Source organism: Mytilus californianus, unplaced genomic scaffold (genome assembly GCF_021869535.1).
Source record: "Mytilus californianus isolate M0D057914Y unplaced genomic scaffold, xbMytCali1.0.p SCAF_9, whole genome shotgun sequence".
Taxonomy (NCBI): Eukaryota; Metazoa; Mollusca; class Bivalvia; order Mytilida; family Mytilidae; genus Mytilus; species Mytilus californianus.
Genome location: NW_026262745.1, coordinates 38,510,919 through 38,530,512, shown reverse-complemented (window position 1 = coordinate 38,530,512; position 19,594 = coordinate 38,510,919). Strand labels below are relative to the sequence as shown.

Here is a 19,594-nt window from a genome sequence, read left to right as displayed (position 1 = left end):
CAGGACAAAATTTTTCATCCTAGCCCCCCATAAAAATCAAATGGTAGCTCCCTTACGATAGACAAGATATGTAAATTCAAAGCTTTATATGCAATTTTCGTTTCTTTTAAATCTGAGATAGTGATGCAACATTGAATATATGGCGGTGTCCCGTAGTAGGAAAGATATGCGCATTCGCTAACAAACAGATTGACGTTTCTCTCCCCATAAACATTGTCGTCCCATCCTTTTTTGGTTTCTGTCACCTTGCATCGCTGTTGTTTACATTATTTGTAGGTACAATTGCTGCTTTAAAGATCTTAGCCATACAACAGAAACATAAAATATTGTTTGTTCTCTGCGTTTATTTCACAGGAACTTTGAAACCTTAAAAATATGTTTGTTTGCAGTTTTCCGACTGTATCCTACCGTAGTCTATAATCGGTCATAATGTTGGTTCGTTCGGATTTTGTTATTGTACTTATCACACGGGAAAACTCCGCAATGACGTCACTACGCTAATACCAGCGTACAAAATTAGTGCAGAATACATTTTTTCTACACTTCTAAATAAACATTTCTAAAGATATTTTTCATTGTTATTCTAAAGCATTGTACAAAAATGCCAATTTTCTAATGGCCGTATCAAACCTGACTTCTGAATGCCTAAAAACATTCCAGAACTTCAGAAATCCCCTCTTCCTGCCTCCATTGCTTTGTTTACATTCCATTTAGGTCATCAATCTTAATGGCAGACCAAACAGGCCAAGCAAATCGTATTTTTAAGAATTTCAAAATGGCAAGCACCTTACGTCTTACGCAATTTTCCCGCGAAAAAAACCCATCCAAATTGAAAGAAAAATTTTGGGAAACAAACGATAATCATGCCATATTTTTGTTCAGGAATATAGAGTAGGTTAATAAAAAAACAAATTATATACATATATTTTTCATAAAAAAAAATTGGTTCAATATAAAGAGAGCGATATTCTGACCATAAGTAAATATTCATATAAAATTCCATTGATATCGAATTTCATGGCTAGTAATGAGGTTTCCTATTGAATAAACCCCCAATTTATTGCAAACTATTTCAAAGCAATATCATACAAACAAATAATATAATTGCCTTGTACTAAAAAATCACCTAATTGACAGTAGAGCAATTTGATTGGATATAACGATTCAATGTGTCACGTGGTTTTGAAGCCATTAGAATTTGAATGTAAACAAACCTGGTCAGCTGCTGCAGTATGGAACAACATCGTACATTCAGTGACTGAGAAACAATTATGAGTAACCAAGCTTGACAATACACAGTAATAAAAAAACAAAGCTAAGTCTACAGAAAAATAAAATAAAAAATGGCCTTAAGTGCACGACTTACCACCATTGCGGGATACCTTCAGACTGAAGGGTCGGTAGGTAGGAAAAATATTTTATTTTATCAGCCAAAATGAAGTTTAAACAAGCAGTTACACAAACCAAGTTTCTTGTGAAGAAATTTTTTTTAAAACAAACACTGAAAACCAACATGAAATGAACAGGCATTTTCAGATAAAAACTTTTCAACCAAAATTGAAACTATAACATGGTGTGATTATCCAATTTATGACATTATTAAATACTAGTACTGGAACACTTATAAGATCTTATAAACAAGGAATGACTAGAATTGTTTTAAAGAAATTGTTCACTGACATATGCTTCTTTACTAGAAAGTTTTCATGAGTAGAGTATTTTCATTAGGAAAATGTAGATATCAAAGACTCATAAGACAGTGTAAGAGTGTTATCAATAAAAAAAATTAACCATTGAATCTTTCTCAATTAAAAAAAAAAGAAACTTGAAAAAATGTATTTGACATCTGACTGTTTTCATAAATCTAACAATATTTAATTATATGTAATAAGGTAATATTTTGAAAGATATGTTGATGTGATCAGGCTTTAATTAAAACCAAAAAAAATCTTAGACTTCAGGGTGAAATCAATAGCACCCCTTTAAAAGTAAATGGTCTGTACTGAAATGTTTTGACTGCATAAAAAATTGGCAGCATAGCTCCTAAGGACATATTTAAATTCAATTCACACAAGCCACACTGTTTGGGTATATTTAATATTGTAAGAGGGAGAAGAATTGCAATGAGTGGGGTAGCTCCCCTTATCCTAAAGGAGTATACTCATTGCAATAGAAGATAGATTTAACATATAGAAAGTATATTTATTTTTACAAGCCAACCATTCATTTTCTTTACATCTTTGTGTAGTTTCTGTGGCTTCTTATAGATTTGGCATTGTCTATCGATTATAAATTTCAAATGCGCCCTTCCTGGCATGTTTACAGGTATCCATGAAGTCATGGAGAAGTGGTTTCATCCTTGTTGTCTTCACAACGTTTTATAGAAACTATGGCATACTTCAGGCTGCTGTCAAATTGTTTAACCACTGATATTGGTTCCATAAAGTCAGGCTCAAGAGATTCTGTACCCGATCTGTTTTAGATGGAAACGGTTATCGTGTCGGTTTTATGAATATCCGCTGCATCATGCGTTCTCAAATCGTCAATGATATCTGTCTGAATCTGTATAAACAGTTTACTATTAAACTTTTTTTGTTGTTATTTGTTTTAAAAATGACAGAAAGCGACAGCGCAAAGTACTCCTCCATGTCTTCATCGATACCTGTAAACAATCTCCATGTGCTTTATTATTAAACGGTCCTATGTACGCTTGACAAGAAGGTAAGAAAAACCGAACTTGAAACGTGTAATCGACCCAGACTTTAAATCAATTCTGGAAACGACCAGAAGTTCCGGATTGCGTCAATAGAAAAATGAAAATAATTTCTTCAAATTAAAAGCAATAAAATTTTCACAGTCGGGCGGATTTTCGAGGGTCGGTCGGTAAACTGCAAACAAACAATATTTTAATTTAAGCCTAATAAAAATGTTTATTTTTTGTTGAAGTTTGAATCAAGTTCTAACTCTTTTGGCGGATTTAAAAACATTTTTGAAACAAGGCTAAAAGCCTAAAATAAATAAATATAAAATATACTTACTGGACAGTAAAAAGCGAAAACTTGACAATATCATCACTTCATCCGATGGATTGTATTCTGTTGTCATGGTTGTGAACAAAGCAAAAACAATAGCCAGGAAACCAATGCAGAGAAAATTTTGATTTTGTCTTGACCAAAGTATCAACCAAAGTGCCTAACACTTGTAGAATATTATAAAAGCTAGGATATCATAAAAAATATTTTAATTAAAGTATGTTTTATATATATGCTAATATTCATTGGAGATAACTTAATATTATAGAAGGGAGGCAACTCTACATTCATCATGTTCATAGAATTATAGAAATAATAATTCTTAATTATTAGTTCTGCATTTTGTAAAGTAATTTTAATATTCTCTGGTATATTTTATTAGCTTTATTGTATTTAGTGTAGTTCTGTGGTTTATTTTTGGTGTTCTGTGGTAAGCTGAAAATGTTCAAATCTCAAATTATGACTAGACAACTCTCAGTAATAGATCCTTCTCTAAATAACCTTTCAAAGGCCACAGAAGGAACGCAAATGGTATAAATAAACAACCTACACCCAACAGAAATATGCACCAAATACATGTACATGTATATATATGTGACTGACTTTATTATAAATGTAAAATTATATCAGAAGATTTTAGAATTTTTTCTCAGGATCTTATCTCAGGGGATTCTCATATTTTCCTGCTCTCTTTAATGATATTTTTTTAATTTTCATCAGCATGATCATAATTCAATATTTTTATTTATCTTTAACACTATTTTTTTGAAAAAATTGCTGTATTAATATTATTCCAATTTCAGAGACGATGAGGTTATAGAAACAAGAATTGACATGGCCAAACTTTTTTTGTTTCAAAGCTTTCCTTGGAATGCTATACAAAAGATAAGTCTCTTAAAAACAATTCACAGACAATTGGGCTTGCTGTCTCATTCAAAACTGCAAAAATTTCAAAACAGTCTACAAAAAAGACCATGGAGGCACAATATAGATAATGGAAAGGTTCAAAGGTTTTCCAGTAGTGCCACTAATGATATATTAGAAAATGATAATATCCTGAAACAACTTTTTAATGGAATAATTAATTGTGAAAGAGGAAGCTTGGCAAGGGGAATAACTCTGATAGAGTCCTCTCATCCAAAGAAGAAACAACAAGCTAAGATATTATTGAACAGCATTCTACAGTACAGTACAGAAAAACAGAAATCTGGACAACCTAAAAAATTGTCTTTCAGAATAGGTAGAACAAAATTTATATTACACTACTTCAATAGAAACAACATGATTATATTAATCATTTCTATTTTACTCAGATCAAAATACAGATTTAAAAGATGATGTCTATTAAATTAAGCTCCCTCTGACAGTTTATACAGTCAATGATTTCAAAATTACTACATTTTTCTGACTAAGAAAAGACCTGTTACTTTTGGTACCATGTGAGCTTGTTGTTGACATGGCAACCAACCTTCCTCTATCCATCCTTTTCATTTTGAATTCCTTCAAGCAGTACCAAATGCAAACACTCTAATATGTCTGATATTTATGGAAATAACCAAATTTAATTTGTTCACTCTTCTGTGAATGTTAAAAGAAAAGGACAGGAAAAAAAGCAACATTCTTTGAACCAACTTATTTTTATGCCCCGTCGTAGGCAACAGGGGCATTAAGTGTTACCCTTGACTGTCCTTCCGTCCATCCGTCTTTATGTTTGTCCGTCCATCCCATTTTCGTTTCCGCACTCTTCCATAAGTTTGCCTCATGCAAATTTTATGAAACTCATACACAATGCTAAGAACCAAAACTTGCAAACAGAGATCTAAGTTGGACAGTAAGTCACCTACTGTTCTAGAGTTATGCCCCTTTATAACTTGGAAAATTGCAAATGATTACATTTCCGCACTCTGACTTAAGTTTTCTCATCTAAATTTTATGAAACTCATACACAATGCAAAGAACCAAAACTCACAGATAGAGTTCAAATGTGGGCAGTGAGTCAGTTATGGTTCCAGAGTTATGCCTCTTTATAACTTAGAAAATTTCAATTTTTTTTTCGTTTCTGCACTCTAACTTAAGTTTTCCTCATCTTAATTTTATGAAGCTCATACACAATGCTAAAAACCACAACACACAGACAGAGTTCGAATTTGGGTTGTGAGTCATTTACTGTTCTAGAGCTATGCCCTTTTTAACTTGAAAAATTGCAATGCTTGAGCAGGGACATTCATGTCCTCAGACACATTCTTCTTTTATTATTCAACTTTTTTCGAGTAGAAAATAATAAAAATTTATTTGCTCATGATTATGCCAAAATTGGATCTCTTCTTATAAACATTTGTATATACATCAACAAAGTTCAGAAATCGTGAAAATAAATCTGCTCATTGTTGAAGGCAGAAAGGTGACCTATAGTTGCTATCAACATCATTTAGTGTCTTGTTGTTAGGAGTCTCAGGCAATCATACCACATCTAACTTTTGTAAAGTAGGATATAAAAGGCTAAACACAAAAGATAGGCTAGCATCAACAACATGAACAAAGAATAATTGGTTTACGGTATATACATATATACAGCGTGTACAAATTAAATATGATAGATTTTGTTTCTCATTCACTAAAATTGAAAAGGTAAACATTGGAAAATAATTATATCAACAAATTAAACAAAATTCATTTCCAATTACACATACATAATCGCTTTGTATCACATTTACAATATATCATGTGATGATCTCTGCAGAGATGTCTGTGAACTAAAATTGTGAACAAAAATATAACTGAATAATTCTAGTTTCCTATCTCTTCAATGTAAATTAAGTCTCTTGTTTTGTATTTTTATATTTATTAAAGGTTTATCAGGACCACCAGGAGCTGGTAAAAGTACATTTATAGAAACATTTGGTAAATTCCTGACCACTAGAGATAACAAAGTGGCTGTGTTAGCTGTAGATCCATCATCAGCAACTACTGGAGGTTACGTATGTAATACAGTCAAAAACAAAATTCAATGTGAAAATATAATGGGAACAGGAAAAAAGCCATAATCAACCCCCACTCCTACTTCAAAAAGCCCAAAGATAAAAACCACAGACAAAAGACCTCCAGACTCCCTGACCTGAGCTCTTTTTAAAAACGTATGTAGAAGTTTCATGTTGAATAAAATATTTCTTGTATAAAATTTATGTTTTATTTTTTTCATGAATCATACTTAAGCTTTTAGCTGGTTTATTAAGTGAAATCCAAAACCACTTTCAAAATATTGGTTTTCTTTTTTTAAATCTTCAATTGGAAAAATGTTGTCAAAAAAGAAAATGATGTTACCAGGTCTCATTTGATGTGGCTGCAAGAATGCTTAGTCTGATATTTTTGTAACCTTGTAATTCAGTCTTCTATTTAACATATTTCAATTGCTCATGAATGTAAACTAAAAAAGAATTATATATTCAGCTTAACTATGAATAAGAAGAGAAATAGCATATTTACAATCTGCACCAAAATATTTTGGTGAACTGAAAATGTAGAAGAAGGTTTTATAAGACTAACCAATTTTTAAATAGTAAAATAAAAGAGGTGAAAATGCTCTTTGATCTAAACTGAAGACATTTTCCACTTTACAGCTTTCAAATTGGTTTAAGTTCTTTGCCCATGTTTCAGGAGTGCAGTAAACTATAAATACACATGTACATGTTGGTATGTCCTGACTTCAAATAAAGGGTCAAAGATCATTTCATTTTTACCATTGAAATTGATAGCAGTTTATTTGCATCTTATTGGCCATAATTTGTCAGTAATCCATGTAAAAATTTTGAATTCAAGACAACCATAAAAATATGATTATTAGATTTATTTATTACAGGTTCCTTGCTGGGAGACAAAACTAGAATGTTTGAACTTTCTAGAGATTGGAATGCCTTCATACGACCTTCACCTTCGAGGGGTACATTAGGTGGTGTTACCAGGACAACTAATGAAGCCATTCTATTGTGTGAGGCAGCAGGATATAATATCATCTTGATTGAAACAATTGGTAAACATCCAGATCTTTAAATTTTTAAAGATCTTAAACAAATCCTTAAACTGTCTATAAATTTATATTTTAAAGATTGTATGCTACCCCAGCATATTGTTGAAAAATGAATCTTACAAATACATAATATTGTCTTGAAGACAAAAGTATCCATGACTTGAGATTGTAACTTTTACTGAATACAAACACATAAAACAAATACTACTTGCAATTGTATTTTCAAAACAAAATTAAAAAAATCTAAAAGTAGAAAGGAATGTTTGCACATTCCTGCTGATATTTAAAATTTGTTATGCTCCTTAAAAAAGTTTTAAGAGCATATGGTTATCACTTTGTGTGTCAGACTGTCATTGCGTCGAAACAAATGGTTTCCAAATAGAAAGTTGAGTTTCCCTTACATAATTGGAATGAAATTTATATAGATAGAGGACATAGAAAAGGAAATAACCTATATATTTTGGGGTCAATAGATCAAAGTTCAAGGTCACTAACTAAAATTAATTATTTTTTGAAAATTTATTTGATACAGGATGGAAACTTTAGTTTCTTATGCCTAATTGGAAAGAAACATATATATATGGAAGATATAGGGAAGGGGGAGAACAGTTATAAATTAAGCCAAGTTCAAGGTCACTGTTTCTAAAATAATACTTTTGGAAAACATTGGTTCCCTTGGAATGTAACTTATATTTTTAGGTAACAAAACTTTCCACTTGTTTTTGTGAGTGTATAATGAAATGACAAATGAAAGGATTCACACTTAAAGTATTTATTTTATATAAAATATTATGGATTTTTTTCCCTGCAATATGTGTCTCTTTGCATTTTGGAAGGCATTATTTCTGCAGAAAACTGTCTGAGTATACAGTACTACCTGAAATGGCAGATCTGTTCTGCTTGATAACACACTCTTTCTATTTATAGGTGTTGGTCAGTCTGAGTATGCTGTAGCTGATATGGTAGATCTGTTTTGTCTGCTGATGCCCCCAGCTGGGGGAGATGAACTTCAAGGTAAGGTATAAACTAAGGCTACTGTCTTTTGGAAAACTAAGGCCACTGTCTTTTGGAAAATGCGTTTAATTTCCAGTTTCTATTACTGATCATCTACTGTTAAACTGACCTTGACATCACTAAGTCAATATCATATGTTGAATAAAAATGTTAAAAATTTATAAAATACAGAAAAACCATACAAATCAACCTTAGATTGTGTTTTTTCATGAGGAAAGCAACAGTTTTGTCTGTAGAATAATGGAAATTAAAATTATAATACTGTTCGATGTGAAATAAGGTACAAAAACCTTTAAACACTGAAAAGAATTTGAAAAAAAGAAAACATTTAAATCAACCTTCCATCGTCTTAATTTCAAGAGGAAACTCTATTTTAGTTTATTTTGCCCTGTAAAATAATGGAAAAGAATTTGTGATTGCTTAATTGTGAAATTTTAGACAATATAGAGTGCATTTGTTTCTAATCTGAAATTTTGTCATCAATGACTATCGTTAAGTAAACGTTAAGCTGCTATAAACAAATACATCTTTTAATGACCTTTATCGACCACGCGTAGTAAGACAAAAAATAGATTACATACACGCACTGTAAACAAACAGGTAAAAGTGAGGGAAAAGAATGACCAGGAGTTTGCGAAAACAACACATGCTTGTTATTATTTAAACGACAGATGCAGAAACAAATGTGTCGTTTATACGTTTCAACGATAAACGATCAACGACAACGCGACTATTTTGTGCGTACATCGTTTATGTGAACGTTGTCAATGTTGACCAAAAAATGTAAGAAACAAATGGATTAAACGGCTTATTTAATTTATCATAATTGTATGTTTTTAATAGGTATTAAGAAAGGAATTGTTGAAGTAGCTGACTTAGTTATTATCAATAAAAGTGATGGTGAACTGGTACCTGCAGCAAGAAGAATACAGGCGGAATATATTAGTGCTCTTAAATATTCAAGACGGAGATCAAAATTCTGGAAACCAGAGGTAAACATTTCCTTTTATCTTATATTTTTATGCAATGGTTCTAAATTAGCTATGGGTAATGTTTTTAGATCTTAATACAGATAAAAAGAAGACAGTGATGGATTTGTGCAGGCTAAATTACTAATCTAAGGAAGGAGCCTGTCATTGATGCAAGATCATCCTGTTTAAGACATTATCATAATATCATAATTTTTGTCAAAAAACATGACAAATATATATAGATATTTTCATTAATGTGACAATATCATGACCTATGTGAAAAAAAATAGAATATTAGTTACTTTATTGAACATATGTTTTGCAGTAGAAGTATGGCAATTCAGAGCATCAGTTTTAAATAGAAGCAGGCATTCTAGAATTTTAAGCCAGCTAGACCTTTTTTCTTGATGATATGGAGAAATATAAAGTCTATGTTGTCTATTCAATGGACATTTTTTCTGTTTTTAAGCCTTTAACAATGCTGTGCATATATTTTATGACTATTAGATTTGTCTCCCTTAGATAAGTAAAATCTTTATGCACTTTTATTTACCTAAGTTTTGTGTTTTACAGGTTACAAGAATATCATCTGTCAACAAAGAGGGTATACCAGAGTTATGGGATTTAATGGAAAATTTTCAAACTGTCATGATGGAATCCAATGAGTTACAAAAAAAACGGCAATTACAGAAGAAAATATGGATGTGGTCTTTCATTCAAAATAATATAATGGACATGTTTAAAACTCATCCTGCTGTGCAGAACTTAATTAAAAATGTTGAAAAGGAAGTTATGAAAGGGGAGATAACTCCTGGGACTGGTGCTGACTTGCTTCTGACAAAATTTATTAAAGAAAGTTGATAATCATTTATTTGTACTAAAATATATACTTTGAGCGTTCCTGATGAAGTTAAATCCAGAAAAGCACTCTGAACGCATGAAATTTGTAACATGTTGTTTTCATTTTTTACAGCACTGGGTCGATACTTCTGCTGGTGGACTATCAGTCCCGAGGGTATCATCAGCTCAGTAGTCAGTACTTCCGTACTGACATGATTGATAACAAACCCTTCTAAAATTGTCCATTAATAAATTTTGAAATTATAAGAAACTAATGTTTCAACTAACTAGGCAAAGGTGACCTTAGATGGATTTGGCTATTTTTTTAGGTCCATTTCGGTCAAATATCTTTTCAACTGTTTCGGTTCTGATACATCCTTGGCTTTCAAATATTTGGCTTTGAGCATTCCTGATAAAGGTAAATCCAGAAAAGCGCTTTGGATGCATGAAATTTAAAACATGTTGTTTTCATATTTAATACTCGTACTCAGCATACTGATGGTTATGTTGAATCTATATATAATGGGTTTTGAATATAAATAAGAAATGTAATACTTTAAGTTAGAAATAAGTCAGTGTTTAAAATTGTAAGTTCAATCACTGGTAAAGAAATGAATGAGAAACTGTCAGTATGGTTTGTAGGGAAAAGAAATTATAATTTTTATATTTTAAAGTATTGCCTTTTGTTAAAAAAAAATTGAATTCAGAATTTTTTATGCTGTGCGTACAATAGGGGCATAATGTTTTTCCGGTCTGTGTCAGTCCATCTGTCAGCTAGTCTGTCAGTCCTGTATCATATCAAAGTTTTAGTTGAAGGAAGTTTGTAGTCACGTCATTTTGAAACTTATAACACATGTTCATAGATGCCAAATTAGGATTTTGACCCATATTTAGCTGTTCACTGATGATGGAGAGGTGATAGTGCGAGTGGAACTTAGTGTCCTATATATTGACACATATTCTTGTTGTTTGTTCATTTACTGGAAGCTGTGATTTACATAACAATAAACCAAAGGAGAAATTCTGAATTTCACACTGGAGAAATTAACCATTTTTATTTTTGTATTGCCAATTGACGATAGTTTGGTTGTTTATATGTTTGCCTTTTTTTCTAGTTTGTAAAAAAGACATATCAGAAAAGATACAATAACTAAAAACAAATTTCTGTTAAAATTCTTTTTTTTATTAGACAATATTATAAATTGATAAATTCAATTTGTTAACCCTAGTTTAAGTTATGACCTATATCGTCTCATCTATTGCTGTTCCTAATATCAAGGTTGTGGTGCACAGGTCAAGGTCACCTGAAAGTTTTGGTTGCAAGGGGTGATCTGTTTTGCAGTGTTCTTGTTTTGATGTATGAACTATTTAACAAAGTTGTTAGAAAGGGAAGTTTATTAGCAATTCATGGATCATTGACAGAACATTCCAGTGTTTTGTTGTCAGAAGTTTCACTTTTTCTGCTCTAAAGTTTTCTTTCAAACTACTTTGATGTGAAATTGTAAGCAATTACTTCTGTCTGAAAACAATTTTCATCAATATTTATAAAGTTTTTTAAGCAGATTTAATGCCTTTGATAGAATATATAGCAAATACTTCAGAGATGGCTCCTTACATACTTTCATGGAAATCAAACTTATCAAAGAAGCCATGCAAAGATGAAATATAAAAATGTTCTACAAATTTATAAACCTTTAAAATGGTAAATTGATATTTACACTCAATACTGTATGTAAGTTTTTCTTTACAATATTTAATGAAAAATACTCATTTTGAGAGCATCTTAAATCCAACCTTTACTGGAAGAATTTAATGTTTACTGATTATCAAATTATATTTTAATAAGATAATGAAAAAAAATTTGGATACAAATATGACTTATTTGTATATTTAAGTATTATTTATTTGTAAATCAATTCAATACAGATATAATGACATAAACTAACTAGCCAAAATCATATAAATTAACTTTGCCTGAAGGAGTTGAAACCTTAGTTTCTACAATCTTGTAATTATAATAAAACTATTGAACATTACTCAGTTTAAGTTTTATGATTTTTTATTTTTCAAGAAAGTTTATGGATTTATAGAAGAATAGAAGAAATTCCATAGAATAAATGGTCATAGTGTTCAATATTTCATCAAAATGATTAATTTGAAATTCAAAAATATGGATACATAAGTGCATGCTTAGTTTTATCTTGATCAGTATATAATTTTTAAAAAAAAGATTTTATACAAGTTACTTCAATAAAAGTTATTATTTTTAGTTATTACAAATGTTTGAAATCTGAAGTATAAGTGATTACCATGCATTGTAAACTGCTCAAATTTTATATTATTTTGAATACTATGAAGTGAACAAACAACCAATGTCATTTAAAATTACCAATCTAAGTGACAAATAACAAATTCTTTTCGTTACACAAGCTACACTTTAGATAATGACTGTTTCAGTCTGTCGTTGGGCTATTCCAGAAAAGAATGTATGGGAAGATCAGACACAATATGATATTTTTCTCTGTGGGTAAGAGGGGTGGAAGCAAAAACAGTTCTGTTACAAATGATAATATAAAAATTATAGGTGGTGGGTTATAAAACAAGTGTTGTCCTAAAAAGGCTTGTTAATGACCTGTGAAGGATGACTGATGATTATCTAAGTTTTGGCTTGTACATTTAATGTGTTCTTTCTTTGTAAAATAATAGCATGTGCAAATGTTCATGCTATAAACCGGAATCTATACAGCCTTTTAAGAGGAATCAGTACATTTACACTATGTTTTGTTTTTATTTTGTGATTTTGAGATATTTTGTTAAATGATTAAGATTTTTTTATAAATCTCTAAATAGAACACATGTAAACATGTAAGTTTTTGAGAAAACTAATGCTTAAATATTTTGATTAAGATAACTTGGTAAAAAGTTAATTAAAAGCTTAGATATTTAAAAAACTTTGAGTGTTTGCCTTATATCTTAAAAATATGACCGATAGATATATATATTACAAAAGAAAAAAAATTATCAGCAAGACAGAATCTATCAATACCTCTAATGGCCGAAATTGTCAGTCATCTCCTTATCAAAGTTATTGCTCTTATATGACAATTTTTACCAATTCCTTGCGTATTTGCATATTATCTTAAAAACTATAAAAGATAGGTAGACACTTTTAAGTAGAAAAAAATTCAGCAAGACAAGATCTACAAATTAGTCAGTTAGTGGACCTTTTATATGAGTTTTTGCCTTTGCATGACAGATTTTTTTACCTTTTTTTTGTGTTTTGGGCAAAAAACTTAAAAAATAGAGGGGAACTGTAAATAAACAAAAAATGAACAGCAATACAAGATCAACAGAATTTTTCTTTTTCGTTATGCATTATCATTCTAGTCTACAATTTTAGAGAGTGTCTATCATTGAAGATGCACATAGACATAGGCGAGTGCCACACACTCTTTAGAGCCTCTAGTTTTCTTTCTTCTTAATCTTATTTTTCCACAGTTTAATTATTAATTTTTTAAATATTTTACAATTGACTTTCAAACGAATTCAGTAAGTAATGAATGAATAAGCTGAAGCAATATGTCAGATATTTTTGGCCCTTTATGAAGAGGAAACAATGTTTTTGCAATACTTTGTTAATTTTTACAAGATAAACAACTACTTATAATGCAAAAATGTTTACAGAGGTAGAGGAAGGGATATTGAGATATTTTTTCTCCAATGCTGGAGATTTGGCATCCCTGTAGGGAGACTTGTCTTAAAACAGATATTTCCCATTTTTTTTAATATTTGGAGGCTCTAGAGAGACGACATGTGTCGTATAAGGAGGAGGAGCAGGATATGCTAATCCTTCTGGAGAAGTCTGGAGGTTTTTGGTGGGATTCGTGTTGCCCAGTTTTCAGTTTTTATGTAAGTTTGTCTTTTCTTCTAGTTTCGTTTTTGACAAGATTGTGTCGGTCATTCTTCGACTTATGTGTTTTGATCTCCCATTTGGTATCTTCTTTTCTTTCTTTTTTTTCTCATTAAATGTTGTAGTTGTCGTCATACTTATTAATTAAATAAAGCGTTGTTCCTCAAAAGGAGACGTTTATCACACACCTGTCTCCTGCTGACAATGTAGAGGCTGAAATAAAAAAAAAATCATTATTCTTTCCACCTGTGGAAACCTGTTAATTATATGAATATTTTTAATTTGCTTTTATCATATTGTTTATAAGAATTTGTTTAAAATGAAAAAAAAAATCAAATGCAATTTTGGGTGTTTATTAATCATTATCATTCACTGTATCTGTGAGTGTGGTAGATGTAATCTTTGAACAGTTAAATTCAACTTGAACATACACATTTTTAAAGAGTATACTTTTAAAAAAATACATCTGCATCAATAAAAAATGAAAACATCGATGAGAAAGCTGCCCAATAAGTTATCTTTCTCAGGCAACATTAACCTTTTATGAATTTTCCTTTTTGTGGATTCTGGCTTTATAGCTCTTGACGTTTCTACGTATTTGGCTTTGAAATGTTAGGTTTGAGCGTTTCGATGAAGGTAAATCATGAAAAATTCAGTGGACATACGAATTAATGAAGCGTCACCATATGTTTTTAAACAATTGAAAAATTTTATAAGCTTTAAAGCACTAAAAGTGTAGAAAATCTAAATAAATTCAAAAGAAAAAACCTTTAAATTGGTTGATTATGAAACCAAGATGTCCTGCCCTTAACGGCTTGACGGTTTCCTTGATAACTACAGTCTGGCAACGATAAAAAAGCTGTGGATACTTTAAATAACTCTAAAACAGTTGGATTTAATTTCAACATGACAGCTTGTTATGTCAGCAGATGTTTTGATACAGAAATATTCAAGAATAACAAAATTAATAGTTTCCTGTTGATTTAAATATAGGAAATAACACAATTGAAAATTAGCAACATCAAATGTATATAGCTGGTGATTCAAATGCTTCAAGTTATACATACTTAAAGACATCATTTAATATCATAAAACACATATTGGAGCATTTACCATAAAAAAGTAAAGCACCTAGACAACCTATAATAGTTTCACAGTAAAACAAGTTTGCCGTGATAAAAATGAATTTTCAAACTGTTCATGATTTATAAATTCAAGGTGTTTAAACGATATTAAGGAACATTTTTTGTCAATGATATTGCCATTATTTTTTGTTTTGTTTTATAACTTTAAAAGAAAAACGGTTCACTAGACAAACTATCAAAACCTTATTGAAATTAGCCACAATATTCCTCACAAAATGTACAATAGCCAAACAGCTTTGAAGACCTCAAAAACCTTTTGTTTTGTCGGCGCCTTTGTCAGATTCATTTTTATGTTGTTTTAATTTTTAAATAAGTTGTGTTTGTATGTCTGTAGTTTTTTGGCACCTGGATTTAAATTATTTTCACGTTTACCAATTATGTCTATTTGGGTTGGTCACCCAATTTTGTCAATATAACGGAACTATAAACAACTGTCATACAAGTGGGAGGTTTAGCTAGCTATAAAACCAGGTTTAACATGTCATTTTTTTTTTCGTTCGTTCCGTTTGTTGATATAGTCGAGCGTGTGATTTTGTCAAGTTTTATGGACTTCCCCTTTTCAAAATTCACCTTAGAGATCGGTATTTTTGTTTACACTTTTTTTCTATATTGATAAAATGCATAAATATCAGTCCAGTTCCACATTTACGTTACTAGATATTTGAACATCGTTGGCTTTCAAATTGTTGGGCTTGAGCGTTTTGATGAAGGTAATCACAGAAAAAGTGATTCGGACGTTCACAATTTAAGTGTTGTTTTATCATTTTAAAACAAGATATATAAAACACCTACCAATCAAGTATTGAAGATTTGTCAATTCTCCATTATAAATTATGAAACATATGAGCGGCTGATTGTCAGTTTGCATAAAACTAGTAGCATATTGTAAATTCGAAATTTTGTAATATTTAATTAATACAACCAATTCAACGGAATTAGTATATCATTAATCAGAACTCTGATATAACTGGAATAATTACTGCGCCCCTTTTCGGCAGTTTTCGGACTATGGAGTAGTAGTAGTGATCGGAATACTGAATTATTCAGGTAAATTCTGATGGCATTATTTGAAGTCCATATTTCCTGATATTGCTTACAGGTATCCTTTTTTTTCTCTTTCCAACTATCCCAAAAATAAAAACACAAAATACTTTCTGAATTGATAATAGTTGAAATTCGGAACACGGTTCATTGGTGTTCAAAAACTGGTCAAATATTCCGGACAGGAGCGAAGCCCGGATTTTTTAATGGGGTGCGTAATTCCAGAAAATGGAATTTATACCGCAACAAAGTTTTCTTGACGATTTAAAAACTTTAAAATGGTATAAATCGTGAAAAACATGACGGTGTTAAGAAGTGAAAGGAGTTTCGGTGTTTTTATTTAGCCTTGTGCAGCACCCACAATTTGGCAAATAATTTTCAATAAATCAAATTGCTATTAAGATATTGGATTATACCGAGATGTAGATTGCCGTAGCCAAATTTAACACAGGTTTTTGGATATTTTGATTTTCTATTTTCTTCAACTTCTCACTTGATCTGACCTTCCAATTGTTTTCATTAAAGAGCCACGTACTGGTGTGTCTTTCATAGACTAAACTCGCGTCTGGTCTACTGTATATATATATATATATAGTGTCCGATATGGAATATAAATAAATGTAATTGTATTAAAATAGGGATAATTACTTCAAACACAGAGAAAAAGACGAGGATATACTTATATGATTCAGCTATCTGGACCATCTGCTGTTATTGTTTGTCTAATTTACACGTCAATAATTTTTTAGGGGGTGATTCCTTAATTCAAATTACATATAGTTTTTGGAGTGATACGAAATTTTTCAATTCACATTCCATTGGGATGGTGTAATTTTCTTTCACACACAGTCAATTTTGCTGTCACCATGTGTATTACATTCACAGTGTTATTTTGTGACGTCATCACGTCAACGATTGTGTGAATGCGATGAAGTTGCGAGTTATGTGTCGATTTCAATTGCTTTTTATCAGCTTTCGTTTATATCTGTACTTCAGTGCTAGCGTAGTTAATTGATATAGCGCATAAAGTTGTGATTGTTACACTCAAGAAGTGTGGGCTTTATGCATATGAGACAACACGAAGCAAGCATTTTGCAAAGTTTTTTAATTATATATTAAAATTCTACAGCTTTGACTGGATAAGTAACAAACATACAGTATGTCCCGAAAAAATAAAGATTCACAAATAGTGCTGACTATTCATAATCATCAATCAATCAAATATATAAAATGAATATTAACCAGGTATTTGAATTTATTTTGAATGAGCTATTTTCTTTATTTTAGAACACGTTTAAAATAACTTGTCAAGTTCAACATTTTTTAATATAAAATGAAGACGAATATGTTTTTCGGTGGGTATGTTATGACCATGTATGCTACCTCATAAGTATGAAGGAAAAGTTACTGTTTTTCCAACAACAAAATGTACCATAACTTTAAAGTTTTAAATATTTTACCAGGTAATTTGAGAGAAGGAACTAAAAATATAACTATCAGAAGTTGGCAGCCATGATATTTATCCAAACAGAACAGAGTTAAGATTATTTTGAAAAGGTGCTTTTCTGAATACTTGTTTTTATTCCAAATGTGTTACTTTATGTAAAAGATAATAATTCCAAAGGCGTGACTTTATATAAGAGATAAACATTCTAAATGTGTTGCCTTATATAAGAAATAATAATTCCAAGTGTTTACTTTATATAAGAAATAACAATCCCAAATGTGTGACTTTATAGGTGAATATCAATAAAAACATGATGGAATAATTGCAAAATATGTTACTTTATATAAGAGATAATGACATTCCTTTGAAACACCTAGATGGTACGAAAAAAGTAAAATCACAAAAATACTGAACTCCGAGGAAAATTCAAAACGGCAAGTCCCTAATCAAATGGCAAAATCAAAAGCTCAAACACATCAAACGAATGGATAACAACTGTCATATTCCTGACTTGGTACAGGTATTTTCTTATGTAGAAAATGGTGGATTAAACCTGGTTTTATAGCTAGCTAAACGAAAAGATCATTACCATGTGCTCGTATACATAGGTTTTCTGTTTGGATATTTTGCATAAATCTCAGCAAGTTGTCATCCTTTTACTCTGAAGATATTTCCACACAGAAACTGTTGCATTAATTGTTGAATTTTTTAAAGAAATTTGAAAAATATCCAGAGTTGACAATTGTTTCTGTGTGCATATTTTGTCATCAAAACCCGAAGGTAAAGGGAAAATTTCTAAAAAGGACGTTTCCATATGTTATTGCAACCACGCTTGGTTTAAATTTGTCGAGTAGATTGAGAGATGAAGAGAAAAAAATCCATGAGGACCTAAGGGTCATGTATGGCACATGGTCAATATGAAGGGAAAATACTGGTTTCCAAATTATCATTAATTTAAAGTTTGAAAGTAATTTGAGAAGAAAAAACCTAAACGTACACCTACCAGAAGCTAGCAGCCATGATATTAGTCCAATCAGAACAGAGTGAAGATCTTATATAAAGGAGCGGTTGTACATTGGTTCTACCGGGGGTTGTTTAGGGTCAAACATACACTATGTGGCGATATTGCCATCAATGTATACCATCAGACTAGGACGAAATGAAGAATATTTATTAAGTGTCACCCAATTATCGTTCCCATATATACATTAATCACAATATTCAACACAAATTACTCTACAGCCAAAACAACAAAAATGTGCTTTGAAGACTACAATATGTTTTAATAAGATGCTTAAATATCACAATGTTGTTGCTATACTATATTATCCGTTATATTTACTTATACATAGTTATTTCTCTTAAATGTGTGTGTCTTAAAACATTATATGTAAAATCACTGTGTAAGATGCAATTTAAAGCAGAACATGAAAACGCCTTCCTATCAGGTTGTGAAACAAATTTTGTTTGAAAAGTTGTTATTGTCAATAATTAAACAGGAATGATATAGCATCATTCAGAACTCATAATGTATATTCCGGTTGCATTGGTAAGCAGTGTTTCCTGATTTATCATTATTTTTTCCACTGTCATCAAACCTTTAAATAAATGCACCAGTAATTTCTGAATTTGCAGTATTCTTTATTCATATTCAAGATAAGAATAATGTTCAATGATGTAATAAAAAAGTTTACAAAGATAGGCACATATTGGCAACGACTTGTTTTTTGTCACTCTTAAAGGAGGGCGAGGGGGTATCTGCATTATTGTTTATCAATGTGTAGCACCCACAATTTTGCACCTTTTTTTCAATCAAATAAAAACTAAATCTAAACATTTAAAACACTATATAGACAAGAAAAAAAAAATCAAGCAACCCACCAAAAACCCGGTTCAATATTTTATAACCGTTACAAAATGTGCGAATTTTGCACAACCTGTGGCTTGAAAAAAAGTTCAGTGATCTTTACTTTTTGTTATGCTGTTGAAATTTGCATGACAGTACTTTTAAACAAAAATCTTTTTTTTTTTTCGCAAATACCCCATTACTACCTTAAACATTTATACTTAGAATATTAGATTGAACGAACAAACTGCATCCAGAAGAACTATAATGCTACTGATCCTTGCATATAGACTGCGGATCGATAACAACTTAAATGTTTTATCA

At 30.8% G+C, this 19,594-nt stretch overlaps 1 protein-coding gene across 1 annotated transcript; it reads left to right on the top strand.

Moving 5' to 3' along the window:
- Nucleotides 1-214: 214 nt before the first annotated feature.
- On the top strand, nt 215-14,133 carry LOC127715480 (methylmalonic aciduria type A protein, mitochondrial-like). Its single transcript, XM_052221541.1, has 7 exons — nt 215-272; nt 3,836-4,272; nt 5,883-6,005; nt 6,889-7,059; nt 7,984-8,070; nt 8,914-9,062; nt 9,615-14,133. Exons 2-7 carry the CDS (start codon nt 3,867-3,869, stop codon nt 9,900-9,902), a joined length of 1,224 nt encoding a protein of 407 aa, XP_052077501.1. The 5' UTR covers nt 215-272; nt 3,836-3,866; the 3' UTR covers nt 9,903-14,133.
- Nucleotides 14,134-19,594: the final 5,461 nt, after the last annotated feature.

What these genes read in the sequence shown, in the direction of transcription:
- LOC127715480 (XM_052221541.1), top strand. Translation starts at nt 3,867, where the DNA reads ATGGCCAAACTTTTTTTGTTTCAAAGCTTTCCTTGGAATGCTATACAA. An exon ending in CATCTTGATTGAAACAATTG is followed by an intron (nt 7,060 to 7,983) that starts GTAAACATCCAG and finishes TTCTATTTATAG; the next exon opens with GTGTTGGTCAGTCTGAGTAT. An exon ending in TGGGGGAGATGAACTTCAAG is followed by an intron (nt 8,071 to 8,913) that starts GTAAGGTATAAA and finishes TGTTTTTAATAG; the next exon opens with GTATTAAGAAAGGAATTGTT.